Below are 18,612 nucleotides of genomic sequence, written 5' to 3'. Positions count from 1 at the left end.
ACATTTTAAAGTTACAAAGACCAACACATCCTACAAAATAAAAGTTACATTTGGAACTCACCAGTGGACGAATGCACACTTGGCATACATCAAGTCGAACTTGTGATCCAAACGCGCCCACGCCTCAGCGATGGCGGTTGTGTTGCTCAACATGCATACAGCGCGCTGGACTTTGGCCAAATCTCCGCCAGGGAACAACAGTTGGAGGCTGGTAGTTGATTCCAACTTTGAAGCCAGTTGGACACCAATCCACAAACTAAAGAGATAAATCGTATTGATTTTTATGTTCTATCAAAATACATTGATCTATTGCGGATTTACAAAAGAATGTGCTTTCTTTGCTCCCGGGTGCCCTCTGTCTGTCAAGCTGACTCATATTTAATGAAAGATGCGTTTAAAGTATGTCTTTGTTGTGTGCTTTTGTACAGTAAATTAAAAAACATAGTAAACCTATGCCTCACTTCGTCCCAAAAAATGTTAACCACGAAAATGTAGTTTTCAACCTTAAGTAAGCAAACAATCAAAAGGAATACTAATTTACTTATTTAGAACCATCATTTTTGCTCAAACAGTAAAATACTGAGGAAACAGTATGGATGCAGAAGTAAGAAGTGTCGCTCCTACTGTATCTGCTGCTTCAACTTTATGTTTTTACAACAAGGAAAATTTTGCCTGAATGGTGCGCTTTGTCTTCATGGTGGCGATGGCTGCGTTGACGTCTTTGGGAACGACGTCACCGCGGTACAACATGCAGCAAGCCATGTATTTGCCGTGACGTGGGTCGCATTTCACCATCTGGTTGGCTGGCTCGAAGCAAGCGTTGGTGATCTCGGCAACGGAAAGCTGCTCGTGGTAAGCTTTCTCCGCTGAGATGACTGGGGCGTAGGTGGCCAATTGGAAGTGGATACGCGGAAACGGCACAAAGTTGGTTTGGAACTCTGAAAATTGAAATGAACAATTGTCAACAATTCTTGATGAAATGTCATCTTCCAATTTATTTATACTTAGAATTTATAACATCACATACCAGTCAGATCGACGTTAAGGGCGCCATCAAATCGCAACGAAGCTGTGATGGATGAAACGATTTGTCCAACCAAGCGGTTCAAGTTGGTGTAGGTTGGTATTTCGATGTCGAGGTTTCTGCGACAGATGTCATAGAGGGCCTCGTTGTCGAACATAAAGGAGCAGTTGGAATGATCTATAGTGGTATGAGTGCTCAGTACCGCGTTGTATGGCTCGACAACGACAGGGGAAATCTGTGGTTTAGGTACACATGTGTAAAAACCATTATCTTGAAAGGCAGCGCCTGATGAAGCGAGATAAGGCTCGCAAAAGTAACACAATTTTTAAACGGTCAGTCTTTTCAAAGAGTACACCAGCAACTACAGCAATTATCTTAAGGGTTATAATATTCTTTAAGAAAGTCACATATAGTGCAGAAAATATAGCTGATCGTTAATAGCCCCTATCTTCTTCAATTTTGCCTGGGCGCCTGACTTACCTTTATGGTTTTATCAGTGCCCATGCTATTTTATTTTTTTTATGTGTTGTTTATCTGCGCAATTGTATTTTGTATCAAATTTGCATTTTTTGATTGGATTAATATACATCCAATTCATCTTTTCATTTGGCGGCAACGTATGTTATTTTTTTAAAACGTGCACATAATTTTTAAAACGTACACACCTGCGGGGCTGGGTAGATGGTGAATTCAAGCTTTGGGTTCCGGCCGTAATTGACGGAGAGTTTATCCATGAGAAGGGAAGTGAAACCGGATCCAGTTCCTCCTCCAAGTGAATGAAAGATGAGGAACTGTTTGAGACCTTGGCACTGCTCGGCAACCTTGCGGATTCTCTCGAGGACGAGATTCACGATCTCCTTATCGACGGTGTAGCGGCCACGGGAATAGTTGCTTGCTGCGTCCTCCTGTCCTGTGATCAGCTGCTCGGGGTGGAAAAGCTGGCGGTATGTCCCTGTACGAACTTCATCTGTATATATAATCAATGTTTCTATCTTTTGTACAAGCGCTATAAGTGTTTGGTATATGAGACGAGAAAGAAGGTTTGCGATGAAACTCTTCACACAAGGCGGAATCATAGATTCTCAAACGTAGAGTATCGTCCCAACCAAACCCAGCGAAACAAAAATACTTCTGTAACAACCTAGCTTAAGAAAACCTAAAACTTAACAAGTATTAAAACTTGCAGTTAACGTTTTCCTTTAGATTTTTATGCCATAAATTGACCGGTTTGGTGATTTTTTGTTAGAATTTTCAACCTGTTATCAAAGGAACGCCAATTAAAGTAGAAGCCAATCGCAATAAAAAATACTTTATGGATATCTTACCCACGATGTCAGGTTCAAGGTCGATGAAGACTGCACGTGGAATATATTTTCCTTCCGCGGTCTCGCTGAAGAAGTTGTTGAAGGAGTCATCGCCTCCTCCAGTGGTTTTATCGCTGCTCATTCGCCCGTCAGGTTCGATTCCGTGCTCAAGACAGTAGAGCTCCCAGCAGGCATTTCCCATCTGGACTCCAGCTTGGCCGACGTGGATTGAGATACATTCACGCTGTCAGACAAAAGATATGTCGCACATTAATTATTACTTGGACTAATATTTCTATTGTTGGTGCTAGGGATTTTATTGATAGAAGATACTTGCTTTATTTTTACATATGCTTCTGAAGCTGTGGTGCCAGTCATATATGCTATGAGTTAAATATGTAGGATTTCCCTGGTTAGTTTATACCGTGCACTTGTACTGCCCTTGTTTTGCTTTGATGGGATTGAAACTCCCAAATGCTTCCGGTTTCCGTTGTGTTATTATGATCGACAATAGGAAAGCAATGAGGGTCGTGTATATTGTATTCAACATATATACACTAGTTGAAAACCACGTAAATTATGCCGAGACACTATGGCATTGCACAGACACAAAAAAATTGCTTGGAATTCGGCCCATGTTTATTCCTTCGGCAAGTCTCCGCTTTCTGTTGTGTTGTTATGATCGACAAGACGAGAACAATGCGGACCATATATTGTCTTCAGCATGAAGAAAACTAATTGCCATTTAAATTATGACCATGCACTATCGCGTTACACGATAACTGAGGATCACAACATCGCAGAGGATCGCACACAAAAAGTATCTATATCAACGAAACTGCTGGTTCGAGTGTACTTGACGGTTGCAACAATAACGACAACAAACAGTTGCATTTTATTTAGTGTTCCACATTATTTTGTTCGCAAGTCTGCTGTATCCCTTGATAGTCGAGATATTTTTACTATTTATAACTTTAAACACCTTTAGTGTATAGCCTAAATGGATTCTATTACCAAAGAACATTGTCATTGAATCAAAACCTAAATGTTGACAATTTCGTACCCCTTAATGCCTAATTTCGTACCCAGCAGGGTGGTACACGGTTGGAAAGCTCTGCTTTATTTACTGTTTTTTATTATTTTTCTAGGAACGGCCATTTGAAGCAAAGAAATTAAATTGATTTTTAACTCGAACGTCAGGTTCAGTTACTGTGAGGTTTCATATCTACCTCAAGACGCACAATTCCTGGCTGATTTATGTCACACACACTTGCAGGTTTTAATATTCAAAAGCATATCACTTAAAACAAATCGTTTTCTGCACGAATTTGCAATGAATAAACCTTCAAAATAGCAAATTGCTGTTATCGTGAAATGGATCGTGTACGCGAGTTGATTACATGCCGTTGTTAAACCACGTCATTACGCAATCCCCAAAATTGGTGAACATTTCACTTGGACTATATTCCAGCAAGGGCATTTGTTGTAAAATGGTAGAATATTTGAAATAGTATTTCATAATCTGAAAGAAGTTTATTAAATGACGTTTATGTTTCTATTTTCTGATTTATTTTCAATTTCTACATAAAAGAATCACATCGTGTGTTAAGCACACGTTACCCGGTGGTAATAATTAACAAACTTAACTAAACAATCACCATTTCGTAGTGTAGGATGTTGCGAACGTCAAAGTGTTCCAACGACGAGAACTGATCAAATTATTGCACTAAGTCTCAACTTTTTATCGCTGGTCTTCTCGCCGTGTGGTTGTTGAGACTTCTGGCGCGACGGTCGTCTGAACAATTGCTCGAGTCCTCACATTTCCCGATTGCTTTCACGTTTCTGTTTTCTTGTTATGAACGACTGAACAAAGCGCAGGCCTACGTAACTGGAGTTATGTATTGTCTTGAACATTTTTAAATGCAAATTTGTAAAGAACGCTGTTTTGGACTTGCGCATTTAGGTTTCTGGTCGTGGCGAGCTTTTTGTGTTTTTTGGCCAGATTAAATAAGAAATTTCAGCATCATTTTGCAGCGTTTGATCCGGACCAAATATTAACCACAGCACATCATGTTGCAGCTTCTGACGCCACAATGAAATCCATTATGTTTTGCACATCGGGCTTTAACCACATTTTCCCCTAACTTGGGCAAGTATTTTTTTACCAAACCAGGATTTGAAGCCATGTCATCCTGGTCACAAAATACAATCAAGTTTTGTACTTGGTATTAGGGTGTTTGGGGGGTAATTTTTTTTTATATTTGTTATAAAACAGCGGGATTGGAACCCATGTTTTTCCTTTGCAGACTTTCATCTTTAGCGACACCTGGTGTTTAACATTCCGTCTTAACGCTTCTCTGATAGATGTGACAGCGGAGTCAATTAACAACAAACACATTTAAATGCTCGGTGTATTCACATAGAAATCACAAGCGGGAAAACCGTCCAATGGATCCAATGTGATCTCTTAATATTCTTCTCCTTCCTCTTCTCCTTCGCCCTCAACGGAGACAACACCGACTTCTTCGTAATCTTTCTCGAGAGCGGCAAGATCCTCACGAGCTTCGGAGAATTCTCCCTCTTCCATTCCCTCTCCGACGTACCTTTAATTCACATGTGTTGTTTTATTTTTATTTTATTAAAGTATGTAATTTTATTTAATTTGCATCCGAGCGTATACTTAAAATTATTAGTTTGTTGTATTCTTGATGGTATTTCTTTAAATGTGGCGAAGGTTGAATCGCACATAACTCCTATATTTTTAGGCCTAATTATTGTGTTTTGAAGTCGTAAACTAATAATACATTTTGCAGTCTCAAAGTCCTAACACATATAAGCATATTTAGCTATTAAAATCCACAAAATAAAAGTTGACTTACCAGTGGACGAATGCACGCTTGGCATACATCAAGTCGAACTTGTGGTCCAAACGCGCCCACGCCTCTGCGATGGCGGTTGTGTTGCTCAACATGCAGACAGCGCGCTGCACTTTGGCCAAATCTCCGCCCGGAACAACAGTTGGAGGCTGGCAGTTGATTCCAACTTTGAAGCCAGTTGGACACCAATCCACAAACTGAAGAGATAAATCGTATCAATTTTTATGTTCTATCAAATGAGATGAGAGCAAATGAATTGATCTAATGTGCATTTGAAAAAGAATGGGCTTTATTTGCCGATGAGTGCCCCCTATCAGTTTGACTGACCCATATTTCACGAAAGATGCGCCAAAAATGTGTCAATCAGATTTGTCAATGAAAGCTTTGATGTGGGCATTTGTACAGTAAATTAGAAACGGGTTTAAACACATGCGCGGCTTTGTCCAATACAAGTTTAATCACGGAAATGTAGGTTAACCTTATATGTGAACAAACAATCACACGAATTACAGCCTATTAATTTACTTCTTCAGGTTTATCATTTGGCTCAAACAGGAAAATAGTCAAGAAACAGAACAGATACAGAAGTAGGAAGTGTCGCTCCTACTTCTTAATCTCCTGCTTCAACTTTATCTTTTTGCAACAAAAGAATTTTTACCTGAATGGTGCGCTTTGTCTTGATAGTGGCAATGGCTGCGTTCACGTCTTTGGGTACGACATCACCGCGGTAAAACATGCAGCAAGCCATGTATTTGCCGTGACGTGGATCGCATTTTACCATCTGGTTGGCTGGCTCAAAGCAAGCGTTGGTGATCTCGGCAACGGAAAGCTGCTCGTGCTGGTAAGCTTTCTCCGCTGAAATGACGGGGGCGTAGGTGGCCAATGGAAAGTGGATACGTGGATATGGCACCAAGTTGGTTTGGAACTCTGGAAAAAGTGAACAATGGTTGAAACGTTTTATGAAAATAAGCTTTTCTGAAAGGAATCTATAACTAAGATTCTTTTATTTTGGCAGTATGAAGTCAATAATATGAATTATGTGAGCTGCAGACATATGACCACTGTTTCGACCTATTATGTCCCGAACATTTTAACTTAATGCGACTTTTGTAGACACCAAACGGCCAGGCATAGACTTTTCTTTGGCTAAAATGACATTTAACATACACACTGCACCAGTTCGGAATATAATGTCATTTTCAAATTTATTTATACTTAGAATTTATAACATAACATACCACTAAGATCGACGTTGAGCGCGCCATCAAATCGCAACGAAGCTGTGATGGATGAAACGATTTGTCCAACCAATCGGTTCAAGTTGGTGTAGGTTGGTCGTTCGATGTCGAGGTTTCTGCGGCAGATGTCGTAGATGGCCTCGTTGTCGACCATGAAAGCACAGTCGGAGTGCTCCAAGGTAGTGTGGGTCGTCAGAATTGAGTTGTATGGCTCGACCACTGCAGTGGGTATGGCGGCCTATATATTTTTCCATAAGAAAAAAAAAACCGTTTCAAAATTCGTTTCGTCGAAACTTTTGTTTCGAAATGATGAAATTTGTTTCGGAAACAAAATTAGAAACGAATTTCGAAACGAATTTTGTTTCTTAGAAACAAAATTTCACAATTTTTGGTTACGACTTGAAATAAATTTGGAAACTAATTTGAGAACAAATATTGTTTCAAAAAATAAAAACCACTAGATGGAAACATGGAGGTCACAATTATCAGATTTTGTGTTGTGACGTCAAAATCTACCTTGAAGGAGTTTTGGAAACGAATTTTGTTTCGAAACGCATTCCCAGACGTAAAACGGCAACTTGGAATCGAAATTTGTTTCCAAAACGAATTTTGTTTCCAAGTTGCCGTATAGCGGCTGCATTTCGAAACAAAATTCGTTTCGGAAACAACTTTTGTTTCGAAGTCACCTGATAGCGGCTGGCAATGGATTTCGATACAAAATTCGTTTCCAAGTTGCCGTATAGCGGCTGGCAATGCATTTCGAAACAAAATTCGTTTCCAAGTTACCGTATAGCGGCTGGCAATGCATTTCGAAACAAAATTCGTTTCGGAAACAAAATTCGTTTCCAAGTTGCAGTACAGCGGCTGGCAATGCATTTCGAAACAAAATTCGTTTCTGAAACAAAATTCGTTTCGGAAACAAAATTCGTTTCCAAGTTGCCGTACAGCGGCTGGCAATGCATTTCGAAACAAAATTCGTTTCTGAAACAAAATTCGTTTCGGAAACAAAATTCGTTTCCAAGTTGCCGTATAGCGGCTGGCAATGCATTTCGAAACAAAATTCGTTTCGGAAACAAAATTCGTTTCCAAGTTGCCTTGTAGCGGCTGGCAATGCATTTCGAAACAAAATTCGTTTCGGAAACAAATTTCGTTTCCAAGTTGCCGTATAGCGGCTGGCAATGCATTTCGAAACAAAATTCGTTTCCAAGTTATCTTATAGCGGCTGGCAATGCATTTCGAAACAAAATTCGTGTTTGATGATCTGAATTGATCATGACATTTCTTCCTCGTCAACAAAAAACAGTTCTGCTGTGGGTAAGTTAAAAGGCTTATTGGAAGCACACGTGATATTTTATTTTGAAAGTTTTCTAGTTTTGTTGTGATCGGTGTTGTCTAAAACTCTAAATAGTTGTGTAGAAATGTGTGACAGTACTACGGATTCCGATTCTGAACGTCAAGAGGTAGAGTGGCTTGATTCAAGTGAGTCAAGCGATGTGGCAATTTGCATTTCAGATTCAAGCACAGAAACACGGTAGGCTACTTCTACTGCCAAATTTTTTCTTGCCTGAATTTAATCCATCAAATTGGTTAATATTGTTGTTTTAAATAAAGTTATTTTGTATTTAAATATGCCCAATAACAATGAAATATTTGATGTTTGTGCAGAAAACATAAAAAACATCGTCATTTTGAAAGAAGGTAAATATATAATATGTAGGCTATATAATACTAATGTATAAACACACTTGAATTTTTGCTTACCTAGACTGGATTGAAATAGAAAAAAGAGTTTTGTTTCCACACTTTTTCCGCAAATTGAATGATAGAATTTAGCTAACGTGCGTTTAAATAAAAAAAGGTTTGATAATCCACACAATAAGAATGTGTTGAATTACCAACCTTTCCAGTCTGGTGAGTTCAAATAAAATTTACTTTGTCGTCTTTATGGGCATTTGCTTAACATTTAGCATTTTACAACATAATTATAGATAGTCCCCACAAAGTGAAAGTTACTTGGCTTTTTAGACAGTAAGATTGTGACATTCGCCCAAAGCACCATTAGTAAGATTTATGTAATCAAACCAGCAGCTTGCAACAATTAAATGAATATCAGCTTGCTCACTTAAATTCATTAAAATATTGTTAGCCTTAACTGTCATGTTGTGTTACCGGGAAATTTAGGTAAATGCATCACAGCCAATCTGGACCAGTCACAAGCAAAACTGCGAAAAAAAATTCTTAGGATACTGATGAAGTTCGAGCTCGCGAGCCGGGACTAGCTAGGCCAAAAGCATTGCCAATCCAGTCTGCATAACATGGTAGTTTCCAACGAGATCTTGGGCGTGCAGGACCTAATTTTTCGGCGTGCGTGCACGGCCACCAGGTCCGCGTGCAATGTTAATGACAAACTTTATTTGGAGCAAATGTTTTTCCAAATTAACAACCCTGAATGCTGACTCGTCGTGAAAAGCTCCGCATTTACTGTCTTTTAATTGATACATGCTGTATTTTTTTCGTGGATTGTTTTGTGTTTAGACAAGTGTGCAAAAAACAAAAAGTTTAAAAACAACTTGTGCGTGCAGCTGCCATACTCTGCCGACTGGTTACCAATTTAATTACTTACAGATACACTGGTGCACTGTGTACAACCTTTACATCTACCATGCAGACATGTATCATGCCATTACATGACAGAATATCACCTCTTTCTGAACTAAGTAATTTTCATGACACAGCCAAACTTACAAATCTCTTTTTTTAGAAAATATGAAAAGGAGAAACATGGCTTAAAGAGGCAAGTTTTTTTTATTTGTTTGCTGTTGGATTTGTACTTTTATCGAAACTATTTTGTGAATTTGTAGAAAACAGGATGAAAGTTCATCTTCAAGCTACAAGTGAGTATGGTTATGTAATTGGGTTATTTCTGCATATATATGTAACAACAGTCACTGGTTAGATACAAAAAGACTGAAAGAAAATTAGAGAAAAAGTAACTTATAGCAGTTAGTTTAACAGTTTTTTTGTCACAAACAGTTTGTGTATGAAATAAAGTCCTGATTACATTTGGTATATACATGCAAATTGTTGCAGATCTTCCAAAACAGGGAAAAGACATTACAGGTATATAATGGTTTTATGGATTAACAGTATAGTATGCAAGATCTTTTGGTTTGTAATTAAACAAGAATAAGTTTGTTTTATTTAAATGGAAGGTTGACTACAGTAGTTCACAGTCAAAAAGTATTTAGATGTTATTTTTGAGAAATTACTTTAGAGGTGAGTGCAGCAGAAGATGGAGGAAGTGTCCGGTGAAAACATGCGGGAAGCATTACATAAATGTTACCCATCACCGCAAACTCCATCCAGAGGTACCCAAAGAAGACTTTCTTTATGACTCGAAAGTAAAACTGTCAAAACCAGAGTACAAGGGGTACCAGTGCTCCATCTGTAAAAGGGTGGTTAGTGGTCTGGAGAGCCACTTAAAAATAATGCATCCAGAAATATGTATGGGCAGTGAGGAGCGAAAAGTTTTTAAAAAGCAGTGCTCCACACAATCGCGTGCAATGCACTCCATTTTGGAACACTATAAGACTGCACTTACAAAAGTGGGCGTTGGCAAGAGAGAACCCACAAATGAAAGCGTCGCGAATACATACATCAAGCAAATAAAGCTAATGTTAAATGACCTGGATACCATACATCACCCAAGCTCAATATTTGAAAACTTAAAGGCAAACGTAAAAACAGAAGGGTGTGATGGCACTAAATATGTTTATTTAGCAACGCTGTCGAATTTTATTGAATTCTTGGAGCTGGAATACCCTGATGTCCACAGGAAAAGTGTTAAGATCCATGTGAAGTCCTGGCTTGAAAAACAGAGGTCGAAAAAAGAAAAGAGAAGTCAGTTTGTTAAAGAAAAGTCCAGAGTTGCCCTGAAAGGACTACCCTCGCCATTCAGAGCAATACTAGATTATGAAAAAAGAACAGATATGAAGGAACTACAGAAGTTCAGAAACAGCACCACAATACTAAAAGACAATGTTTCAAGAAAAATATGTTCTGATATTTTCGCGAGGATTGTGTGCAGGGCAGGTTGCCGTTCCTCTGTTCTGACAGGCATGACCATAACAGAGCTGAATACTGCAGAAATTGAAACACCAAATCAAACATACACCATAATGGTAAAGGATCAGAAAGAAAAAAGGCACCATGGATGTATTGCAGTGTCTGTGGAGGAGTTAGAGTGTCTTAAGGCTGTTTCCAAACATATTTGGAAATTTCTACACAAAGAACCAGAAAACAGTGACCGGGCCTTTCCTTCTTTTTCAGCGGCCAATAGTGGGGACCGAATGAACCCTTCTCAATTTAATTCGATGTTCCAGAAAATCTCCTCAACCATATTTGGAAAGGTTGTCACTGTAACTGATGTAAGAAAACTTATAACAACACACATGCGTAACCAAAGTTCGAAAGCTCAGCAGGCAGTGGCGAGGGCTGAAGGTCATTCAATGTTGGTAGCAGAAAAATTTTACGATGTCAGCCATCCAAGCGAGCTAGTGATCAAGGCGAGAAAAATTTTGAAGGACATTGCTATTGGTAATTAAAATGGATTTTACTCAAGCTATTGTTGAAGATAGGTCTAATCTATGGTTATCTAAAACTTATGTATATTGCCAAGTTGTAGCAAAAAATATGCCAAACCAGATAATCTAAAATCTGAAATTACTATGCTTCACAGTGACATGTTGTAGCTAAAAAATGTAACTGTCACATAATTTTACAATGGAAGGTTGAAAGCTGCTGGTGGCAACACTGCTTTAAACTAGTGATGCACCGAAACAGCTATTTTTATATTCGGCCGAAACCGAATATTCGGCAAAAGTTGCCGAATTAATTCGGCCGAATAAACCGAAACTAATTTTGGTATCCATCTCTTTAAACGCAATAAATTTAAACAAAACATATACTGGATTACATCTTATCCAATCACACAGCCTTTTTTGGCGCTTGAAGAATAACCTCGTCTTCTGTACCATAAGTGCTTAAAGTTGATTTTTATCATTTCTGTGAAAGTGAACAAATGAAACGAACATATTCGTACAGTTTAAACAATGATTTTGACCTTTTCTAACTTTTCGTTTCAGCGTTATATGCAATAACAAAGTTTCGGTTTCGGCCGAATTTTGCAGAAATATTCGGCCGAAACCGAATAATTGCGAAAACCTTAGTTTCGGCCGAATAAATTCGGCAAACCGAACTTTCGGTGCATCCCTACTTTAAACTATCAGTTTACATTATCTAAAACTATACACATAACATTATATGTTGTAGCTGAAAGGGCAGATAAAAGCATGAACTTGGAAAGCAGTGGTAAATAAATTTCAAATTTTACTGGCTTTGTAAACTTAATGGTTGGTCATTGTTTCACATATGTAACATATATACTTATTTCAGTGGACTACGAGGGCTCTGCAACATCATCCAGTGATAAGCCAACAACACTAACACCTGGTATGTGTTTATTGTTTTGTGTATAATTTTAATGCATATGTATGTATACTTAATTTAACTGGTGTTAGTTTCATATAACATACTATGTTTATTGCGAATGACAGTGATAACGTATATACCTGTGCCGTAAACCACATAATATAAAGTGAAATTACTATGCTTCACCGTGACATGTTGATGTTTTAACTGACTTTGCAAATGTAATGGTTGGTCATTGTTTCACATATGTAACATAATTATTTCAGTGGACTATGAGGGCTCTGCAACATCATCCAGTGATAAGCCAACATTACCAAAACCAGGTATTTTTTATTTTGTGTATAAGTTCAATATATGTATATTCTAAATTCAACTGGTGTTCAATTTTACATGTTCTGAAACCTTTTTTCATGGGAGCATGCTTGAAAAAAAATTAATTTATGCAATTCACGTAATAATATATGTTTTAGTGATTGTTCAACCTGACCGGAAAGTAAGGCAAACGAAAAAAAAAGAATCAAGACAAACAAGTATACAAACATATTTTTGCTTATCTACAAGAGTGTAATCCTACTAACTTTCAATTAGTAAATGTGATACTAAAACAGTGGTTATCAACCATTTTACTTTACCATGGCTGGAAATAATCTTGCTGAAATGTTTTTTGTTGGCTGCAATCAACAAGTATTTGTAACATGAAACTCTACGGATAATAACATGAAATATGGTTTTGTGTAAAGGTTTGTGTATCTTGTAAGTTAAAACTTTACAGCACAAGCACAATCCTTCCTCGTTTCACGTTCGGTTTAGGTTTGAGAATCTCTGATTAGACGTAATTCGAATTGCTGTTTGCAAACTGTGAACATGACCAGCTGAACAAAAACTGTATAATAACATATACATAGGTACAATATTCCAACTTGTATTTCCAGGTTCCTACATTCAAGTAAAGTTTGTCGAGGATGATGTGGAAAGAGTTTACTTTAATCCACATAGAATAAAAAAGAATGGGAAGATCTGTGAAGATCTGTGAAGACTTTCTTCACATCAATGTGGGAGATGTGGTGCAGGCAAAGTGGACCAACACAAATTATTATGATGCAATAGTGGTCAAACCCAGTAAGTAGGAATTCAGCTGTCATGTTTTTGCTTTAAACAAACGAACATGTTTTTTATAAAGGAAGCTTCGAAAGATGTCAATCAGACTCGGAGTGTTCAAGTCCTCGAAAGTGATAGAAAAAAAACTTTGCCTGTGCTGTCATTCAACAATACTACGAATTGCTGGCCTGACATACCTTTCCATTCTTTTGATTTTGTGTATTATGGTAGCTACCTTTCCACTTGTTGTGTACATAGTAAGCTTATTACTTGCTGGCCTGGCATACCTTTCCACTTGTTGTGTACAAAGTAAGCTTATTACTTGCTGGCCTGGCATACCTTTCCACTTGTTGTGTACGAAGTAAGCTTATTACTTGCTGGCCTGGCATACCTTTCCACTTGTTGTGTACATAATAAGCTTATTACTTGCTGGCCTGGCATACCTTTCCACTTGTTGTGTACATAGTAAGCTTATTACTTGCTGGCCTGGCATACCTTTCCACTTGTTGTGTACAAAGTAAGCTTATTACTTGCTGGCCTGGCATACCTTTCCACTTGTTGTGTACAAAGTAAGCTTATTACTTGCTGGCCTGGCATACCTTTCCACTTGTTGTGTACATAGTAAGCTTATTACTTGCTGGCCTGGCATACCTTTCCACTTGTTGTGTACAAAGTAAGCTTATTACTTGCTGGCCTGGCATACCTTTCCACTTGTTGTGTACAAAGTAAGCTTATTACTTGCTGGCCTGACATACCTTTCCACTTGTTGTGTACAAAGTAAGCTTATTACTTGCTGGCCTGTCATACCTTTCCATTCTTTTTATTCTTGTAGCTAGTAGTGCTGTGTACCATTTTAGCTTGCTTTCCACCGTACTTGTTTTCTTTCAAAACCCTTGTTTTTCTGTAATACATACATGATATCAGAATGTGTTTGCGTTCATTTATCTATCATGACAAGCAATCTTCTAGCTTTTACAAACATCAAACTATTAAAAAGGTTGAAACCGTATTAGCGCCGATTTAAATGTAAATCATTCAAAATGTTTAAACTGCACAGCGAATTTTCACAGCTACGCACAGTGAAATATGTTAGATATTCAATGATTTGGCAAATACGATGCGTTCGTTTAGACCTGTTTCGAATAGATTGCCTCTTATCAACACAAACAGCACAAATGCTATAATATATCTCTTAACAGTATACCCATACAAGTTAGCACAGCAAATTACAGCACCATGCATACTATCAAACACATCCAACATTTAATTATTTTGCGAAAAAACTGGCGATAAATGTTATAGCTTTAGTACTCAACAGTTAATAAGGGTCAAGCTAATTGTTTTGCGAATAAACGCCCTTTTCACGCAAAATAATCGAATATCTTGCATATGTTTAGGTGTATACCGCTGAAATTCGCTCTGCTGCTTTACATTGTTGACTTTAAGTCTACTGCAAATATAAATGTAGTAGCTTAAGTACTTCTTGTGTTAAAAGGGATCAAGCTATATGAAACGGGTCTAACCGAACGCAGCGTAGTAGCGCCCTTTTCAGGCAAAATAATCGAATATCTTGCATATTTGTAAGTGTATACTGCTGAAATTCGCTGTGTAGTTTTGTGTTGGCATGCTGTAAGTGAAATGTGAGATGAATGTTGTAGCCTTAGCTTTTAATTCATTTTATGTTAACAGGGATCAAGCCATTTAAAACCGGTCTAACCGCACCTATCGTATTGTCGCCGGTTTTTGAACAACGTTATTGAATGTCCTGCATATTTTACTGTCCATAATGCTGAACTTCGCTGTGCAGTTTTGTATTGCTATGGTGTAAGTGTACTGTGGACATGTTTTTTGTAGTTTAATTTTTGTGTTGATAAGGAGCAAGCTATTTGAAACCGGCCAACCCGGAAGCATCGTATTAGCGCCCGTTTTCACGCAATCCCATTGAGTTTTCAGTATGCATTACTGAAATTCAATGTTCCGTTGTTTACAAATTTTGATAGATCTAGTTGTGTTGAATTAAATCTCTTTGAACATGTTTGCAATGTGTCAAATGAAACGGCTTTGAATAAACGTGAAGGATACTCGTTTTGTGTGGTACTTGGTTGATCAATCTCACCACAAAAGCAAATGTAATATTCAGGAATCCACCCGTGATCCTTTTTGTAATTTAAGTACTATGGTCCTCACAGAAAACCGCTGTGAGTTGGTACCGCAAGTTGAAATGGACCTAACAATGTTATTGTGACGTAATATACCTCTTGCGTAGTGCGCGCGTAATACAGTTATAACAACGATACGATTTTTTGACGTTTGTTAGCGTTATTAATAATTTGCACTTAATGCGGAATGATCAATGTATTTTACATTAAGAAACATATATTTCTGAAAGTTAAAATTGTTTGCATGGCGTAATTTGCATAAGAATATAACCCCATTAGATCCAGCACACAGTACCCCATCCCCCCTAGCAGTAGCGTGAAATGTTGGTTATTTTTATATGCATGTATGGAGTGTGTCATTAAAAATCCTACTTAAACCAATAGTGGTATATTTTAACCCGTGTATTATGACGTAACACCGCCTATTACCGTCTCTGACACACGGACCGGCATCGATGTCATTTATAACCCTCTACCCCAACCAAGTGGACACAATACGCAAAAAATTTTGTTTCCAAAATTCGTTTCCAAATTCGTTTCGAAAATTTCAAATTTGTTTCGAACCGTTACAGTGGAAACCTATAATGTAAATGTTTATGAAAGTTCATATAGTCAGTAATTTGTATTAAACAGGTTTTTATGATAAAGTATAAGTGTCTCAGAAAGTTACTTGGAGCTGTAAAACTTAAAATAGGTCGACAATTTTCCATCCATTCATTTATGCTGTGGCATGTTTCGCATTTTTGGTAACTCTTATAACGTACACACCTGCGGGGCTGGGTAGATGGCGAACTCAAGCTTCGATTTCTTGCCGTAGTCGACGGAGAGTCTCTCCATAAGAAGGGAAGTGAATCCGGATCCGGTTCCTCCCCCGAAGGAGTGGAAGATGAGGAATCCTTGGAGACCGGTACACTGGTCGGCGAGCTCGCGGATTCTGTCGAGGACGAGACCAACAATCTCTTTACCGATGGTGTAGTGGCCGCGAGCGTAGTTGTTCGCTGCGTCTTCCTTTCCAGTGATCAGCTGTTCGGGGAGGAAGAGCTGGCGGTATGTACCAGTGCGAACTTCATCTGTAGATGTAATGATTGATATGGTGCTATTCTTGCTGCCAGGTATAGTAATAACCCTAAGTAAAGTCTCGCCGGATGGTGGACGAAACGTTAATTACAATAAACACTTTCGTAACATAAGTGCAAGAGGAGCAATGATATTTTTGTTTGTTATGTGCGAATCAATTTATAGAAACTAAGCTCTTGTTACGGAACATTTTATTTAAAGATTTAAGGGCGATAAATTATCTTTGGACAAAAATATTTGCGCAAACACAAACTAAGATATAAAGCGGACAACAATAAAAATATGTCTTTATTAAAATGCAGGATTTTTCGTACCCACGACAGTAGGCTCGAGGTCGACGAATACGGCACGTGGCACGTGTTTTCCAGCTCCTGTCACGCTGAAGAAGGTGTTGAAGGAGTCATCGCCTCCTCCAATGGTTTTATCGCTGGGCATTTGACCATCGGGCTGGATTCCGTGCTCAAGACAGTAGAGCTCCCAGCAAGCGTTGCCAATTTGGACACCGGCTTGGCCGACGTGGATTGAGATACATTCACGCTGTCAAACAAAAGATATGTCGCACATTAATTATTACTTAGACTAATATTTCTATTGTTGGTGCTAGGGATTTTATTGATAGAAGATACTTGCTTTATTTTTACATATGCTTCTGAAGCTGTGGTGCCAGTCATATATGCTATGAGTTAAATATGTAGGATTTCCCTGGTTAGTTTATACCGTGCACTTGTACTGCCCTTGTTTTGCTTTGATGGGATCGAAACTCCCAAATGCTTCCGGTTTCCGTTGTGTTATTATGATCGACAATAGGAAAGCAATGAGGGTCGTGTATATTGTATTCAACATATATACACTAATTGAAAACCACGTAAATTATGCCGAGACACTATGGCATTGCACAGACACAAAAAAATTGCTTGGGAATTCGGCCCATGTTTATTCCTTCGGCAAGTCTCCGCTTTCTGTTGTGTTGTTATGATCGACAAGACGAGAACAATGCGGACCATGTATTGTCTTCAGCATAAAGAAAACTAATTGCCACTTAAATTATGACCATGCACTATCGCGTTACGCGATAACTGAGGATCACAACATAGCAGAGGATCGCACACAAAAAGTATCTATATCAACAAAACTGCTAGTCCGAGTGTACTTGACGGTTGCAACAATAACGACAAAAAACATTTGCATTTTATTTAGTGTTTCACTTTATTTTGTTCGTACGTCTGCTGTACCCACTTGATAGTCGAGATATTTTTACTGTTTATAGCTTTAGACACCTTTATTGTATAGCCTAAATGGATTCTATTACCAAACGACATTGTCATTTAATCAAAACCTATATGTTTGCAATTGCAACAAGCGAAATAACTGAACGAAACTACTGTTGTGCCAACTGCATATACGTTGAATCTTGGCGAGCATCGTGTATTGTATTGCTGCTGCAATCTACTCTATAAACTGACAAGGTACCCCTTCATGCCTAATTTCGTACCCAGCAGCCGGGTGGTACACGGCTGGAAAGCTCTGCTTTATTTACTGTTTTTTATTATTTTTCTAGGAACGGCCATTTGAAGCAAAGAAATTAAATTGATTTTTAACTCGAACGTCAGGTTCAGTTACTGTGAGGTTTCATATCTACCTCAAGACGCACAATTCCTGGCTGATTTATGTCACACACACTTGCAGGTTTTAATATTCAAAAGCATCTATCATTTAAAATAAATCGTTTTCTGCCCAAATTTGCAATGAATAAACCTTCAAAATAGCAAATTGCTGTTATCGTGAAATGGATCGTGTACGCGAGTTGATTACATGCCGTTGTTAAACCGCGTCATTACGCAATCCCCAAAATTGGTGAACATTTCACTTGGACTATATTCCAGCAAGGGCATTTGTTGTAAAATGGTAGAATATTTGAAATAGTATTTCATAATCTGAAAGAAGTTTAAAAAATGACGTTTATGTTTCTATTTTCTGATTTATTTTACAATTTCTACATAAAAGAATCACATCGTGTGTTAACCACACGTTACCCGGTGGTAATAATTAACAAACTTAACTAAACAATCACCATTTCGTAGTGTAGGATGTTGCGAACGTCAAAGTGTTCCAACGACGAGAACTGATCAAATTATTGCACTAAGTCTCAACTTTTTATCGCTGGTCTTCTCGCCGTGTGGTTGTTGAGACTTCTGGCGCGACGGTCGTCTGAACAATTGCTCGAGTCCTCACATTTCCCGATTGCTTTCACGTTTCTGTTCTCTTGTTATGAACGACTGAACAAAGCGCAGGCCTACGTAACTGGAGTTATGTATTGTCTTGAACATTTTTAAATGCAAATTTGTA

At 38.2% G+C, this 18,612-nt stretch overlaps 1 protein-coding gene and 2 pseudogenes across 3 annotated transcripts; 1 reads left to right on the top strand and 2 right to left on the bottom strand.

The window, feature by feature from the left end:
- Window positions 1-57: 57 nt before the first annotated feature.
- LOC145906834 (tubulin alpha-1 chain-like) lies at window positions 58-4,124 on the bottom strand (annotated as a pseudogene). The gene is made up of 6 exons (XR_014402868.1): window positions 3,987-4,124; window positions 2,350-2,572; window positions 1,690-1,991; window positions 1,028-1,259; window positions 673-938; window positions 58-256 (listed from the first exon to the last, which is right to left on the bottom strand). The product of XR_014402868.1 is annotated as a tubulin alpha-1 chain-like (transcript).
- Window positions 4,125-4,740: 616 nt separating this feature from the next.
- Window positions 4,741-18,475, bottom strand: LOC145906833 (tubulin alpha-1A chain-like). Its single transcript, XM_082994307.1, has 7 exons — window positions 18,338-18,475; window positions 16,581-16,803; window positions 15,958-16,259; window positions 6,443-6,680; window positions 5,863-6,131; window positions 5,208-5,401; window positions 4,741-4,931 (listed from the first exon to the last, which is right to left on the bottom strand). The coding sequence occupies exons 1-7, from the start codon at window positions 18,338-18,340 to the stop codon at window positions 4,796-4,798; spliced, it is 1,365 nt and encodes a 454-aa protein (XP_082850433.1). The 5' UTR covers window positions 18,341-18,475; the 3' UTR covers window positions 4,741-4,795.
- LOC145906338 (uncharacterized) lies at window positions 7,947-13,165 on the top strand (annotated as a pseudogene). The gene is made up of 10 exons (XR_014402816.1): window positions 7,947-7,973; window positions 8,108-8,140; window positions 9,204-9,236; window positions 9,304-11,038; window positions 11,774-11,812; window positions 11,897-11,953; window positions 12,199-12,255; window positions 12,403-12,462; window positions 12,865-13,051; window positions 13,113-13,165. The product of XR_014402816.1 is annotated as an uncharacterized LOC145906338 (transcript).
- Window positions 18,476-18,612: the final 137 nt, after the last annotated feature.

Source organism: Ascidia mentula, chromosome 6 (assembly GCF_947561715.1).
Source record: "Ascidia mentula chromosome 6, kaAscMent1.1, whole genome shotgun sequence".
In the NCBI taxonomy this organism is placed as follows: domain Eukaryota; kingdom Metazoa; phylum Chordata; class Ascidiacea; order Phlebobranchia; family Ascidiidae; genus Ascidia; species Ascidia mentula.
The sequence above is the reverse complement of the archived record's forward strand: the minus strand, read 5'-3'. Positions and strand labels throughout refer to the sequence as shown.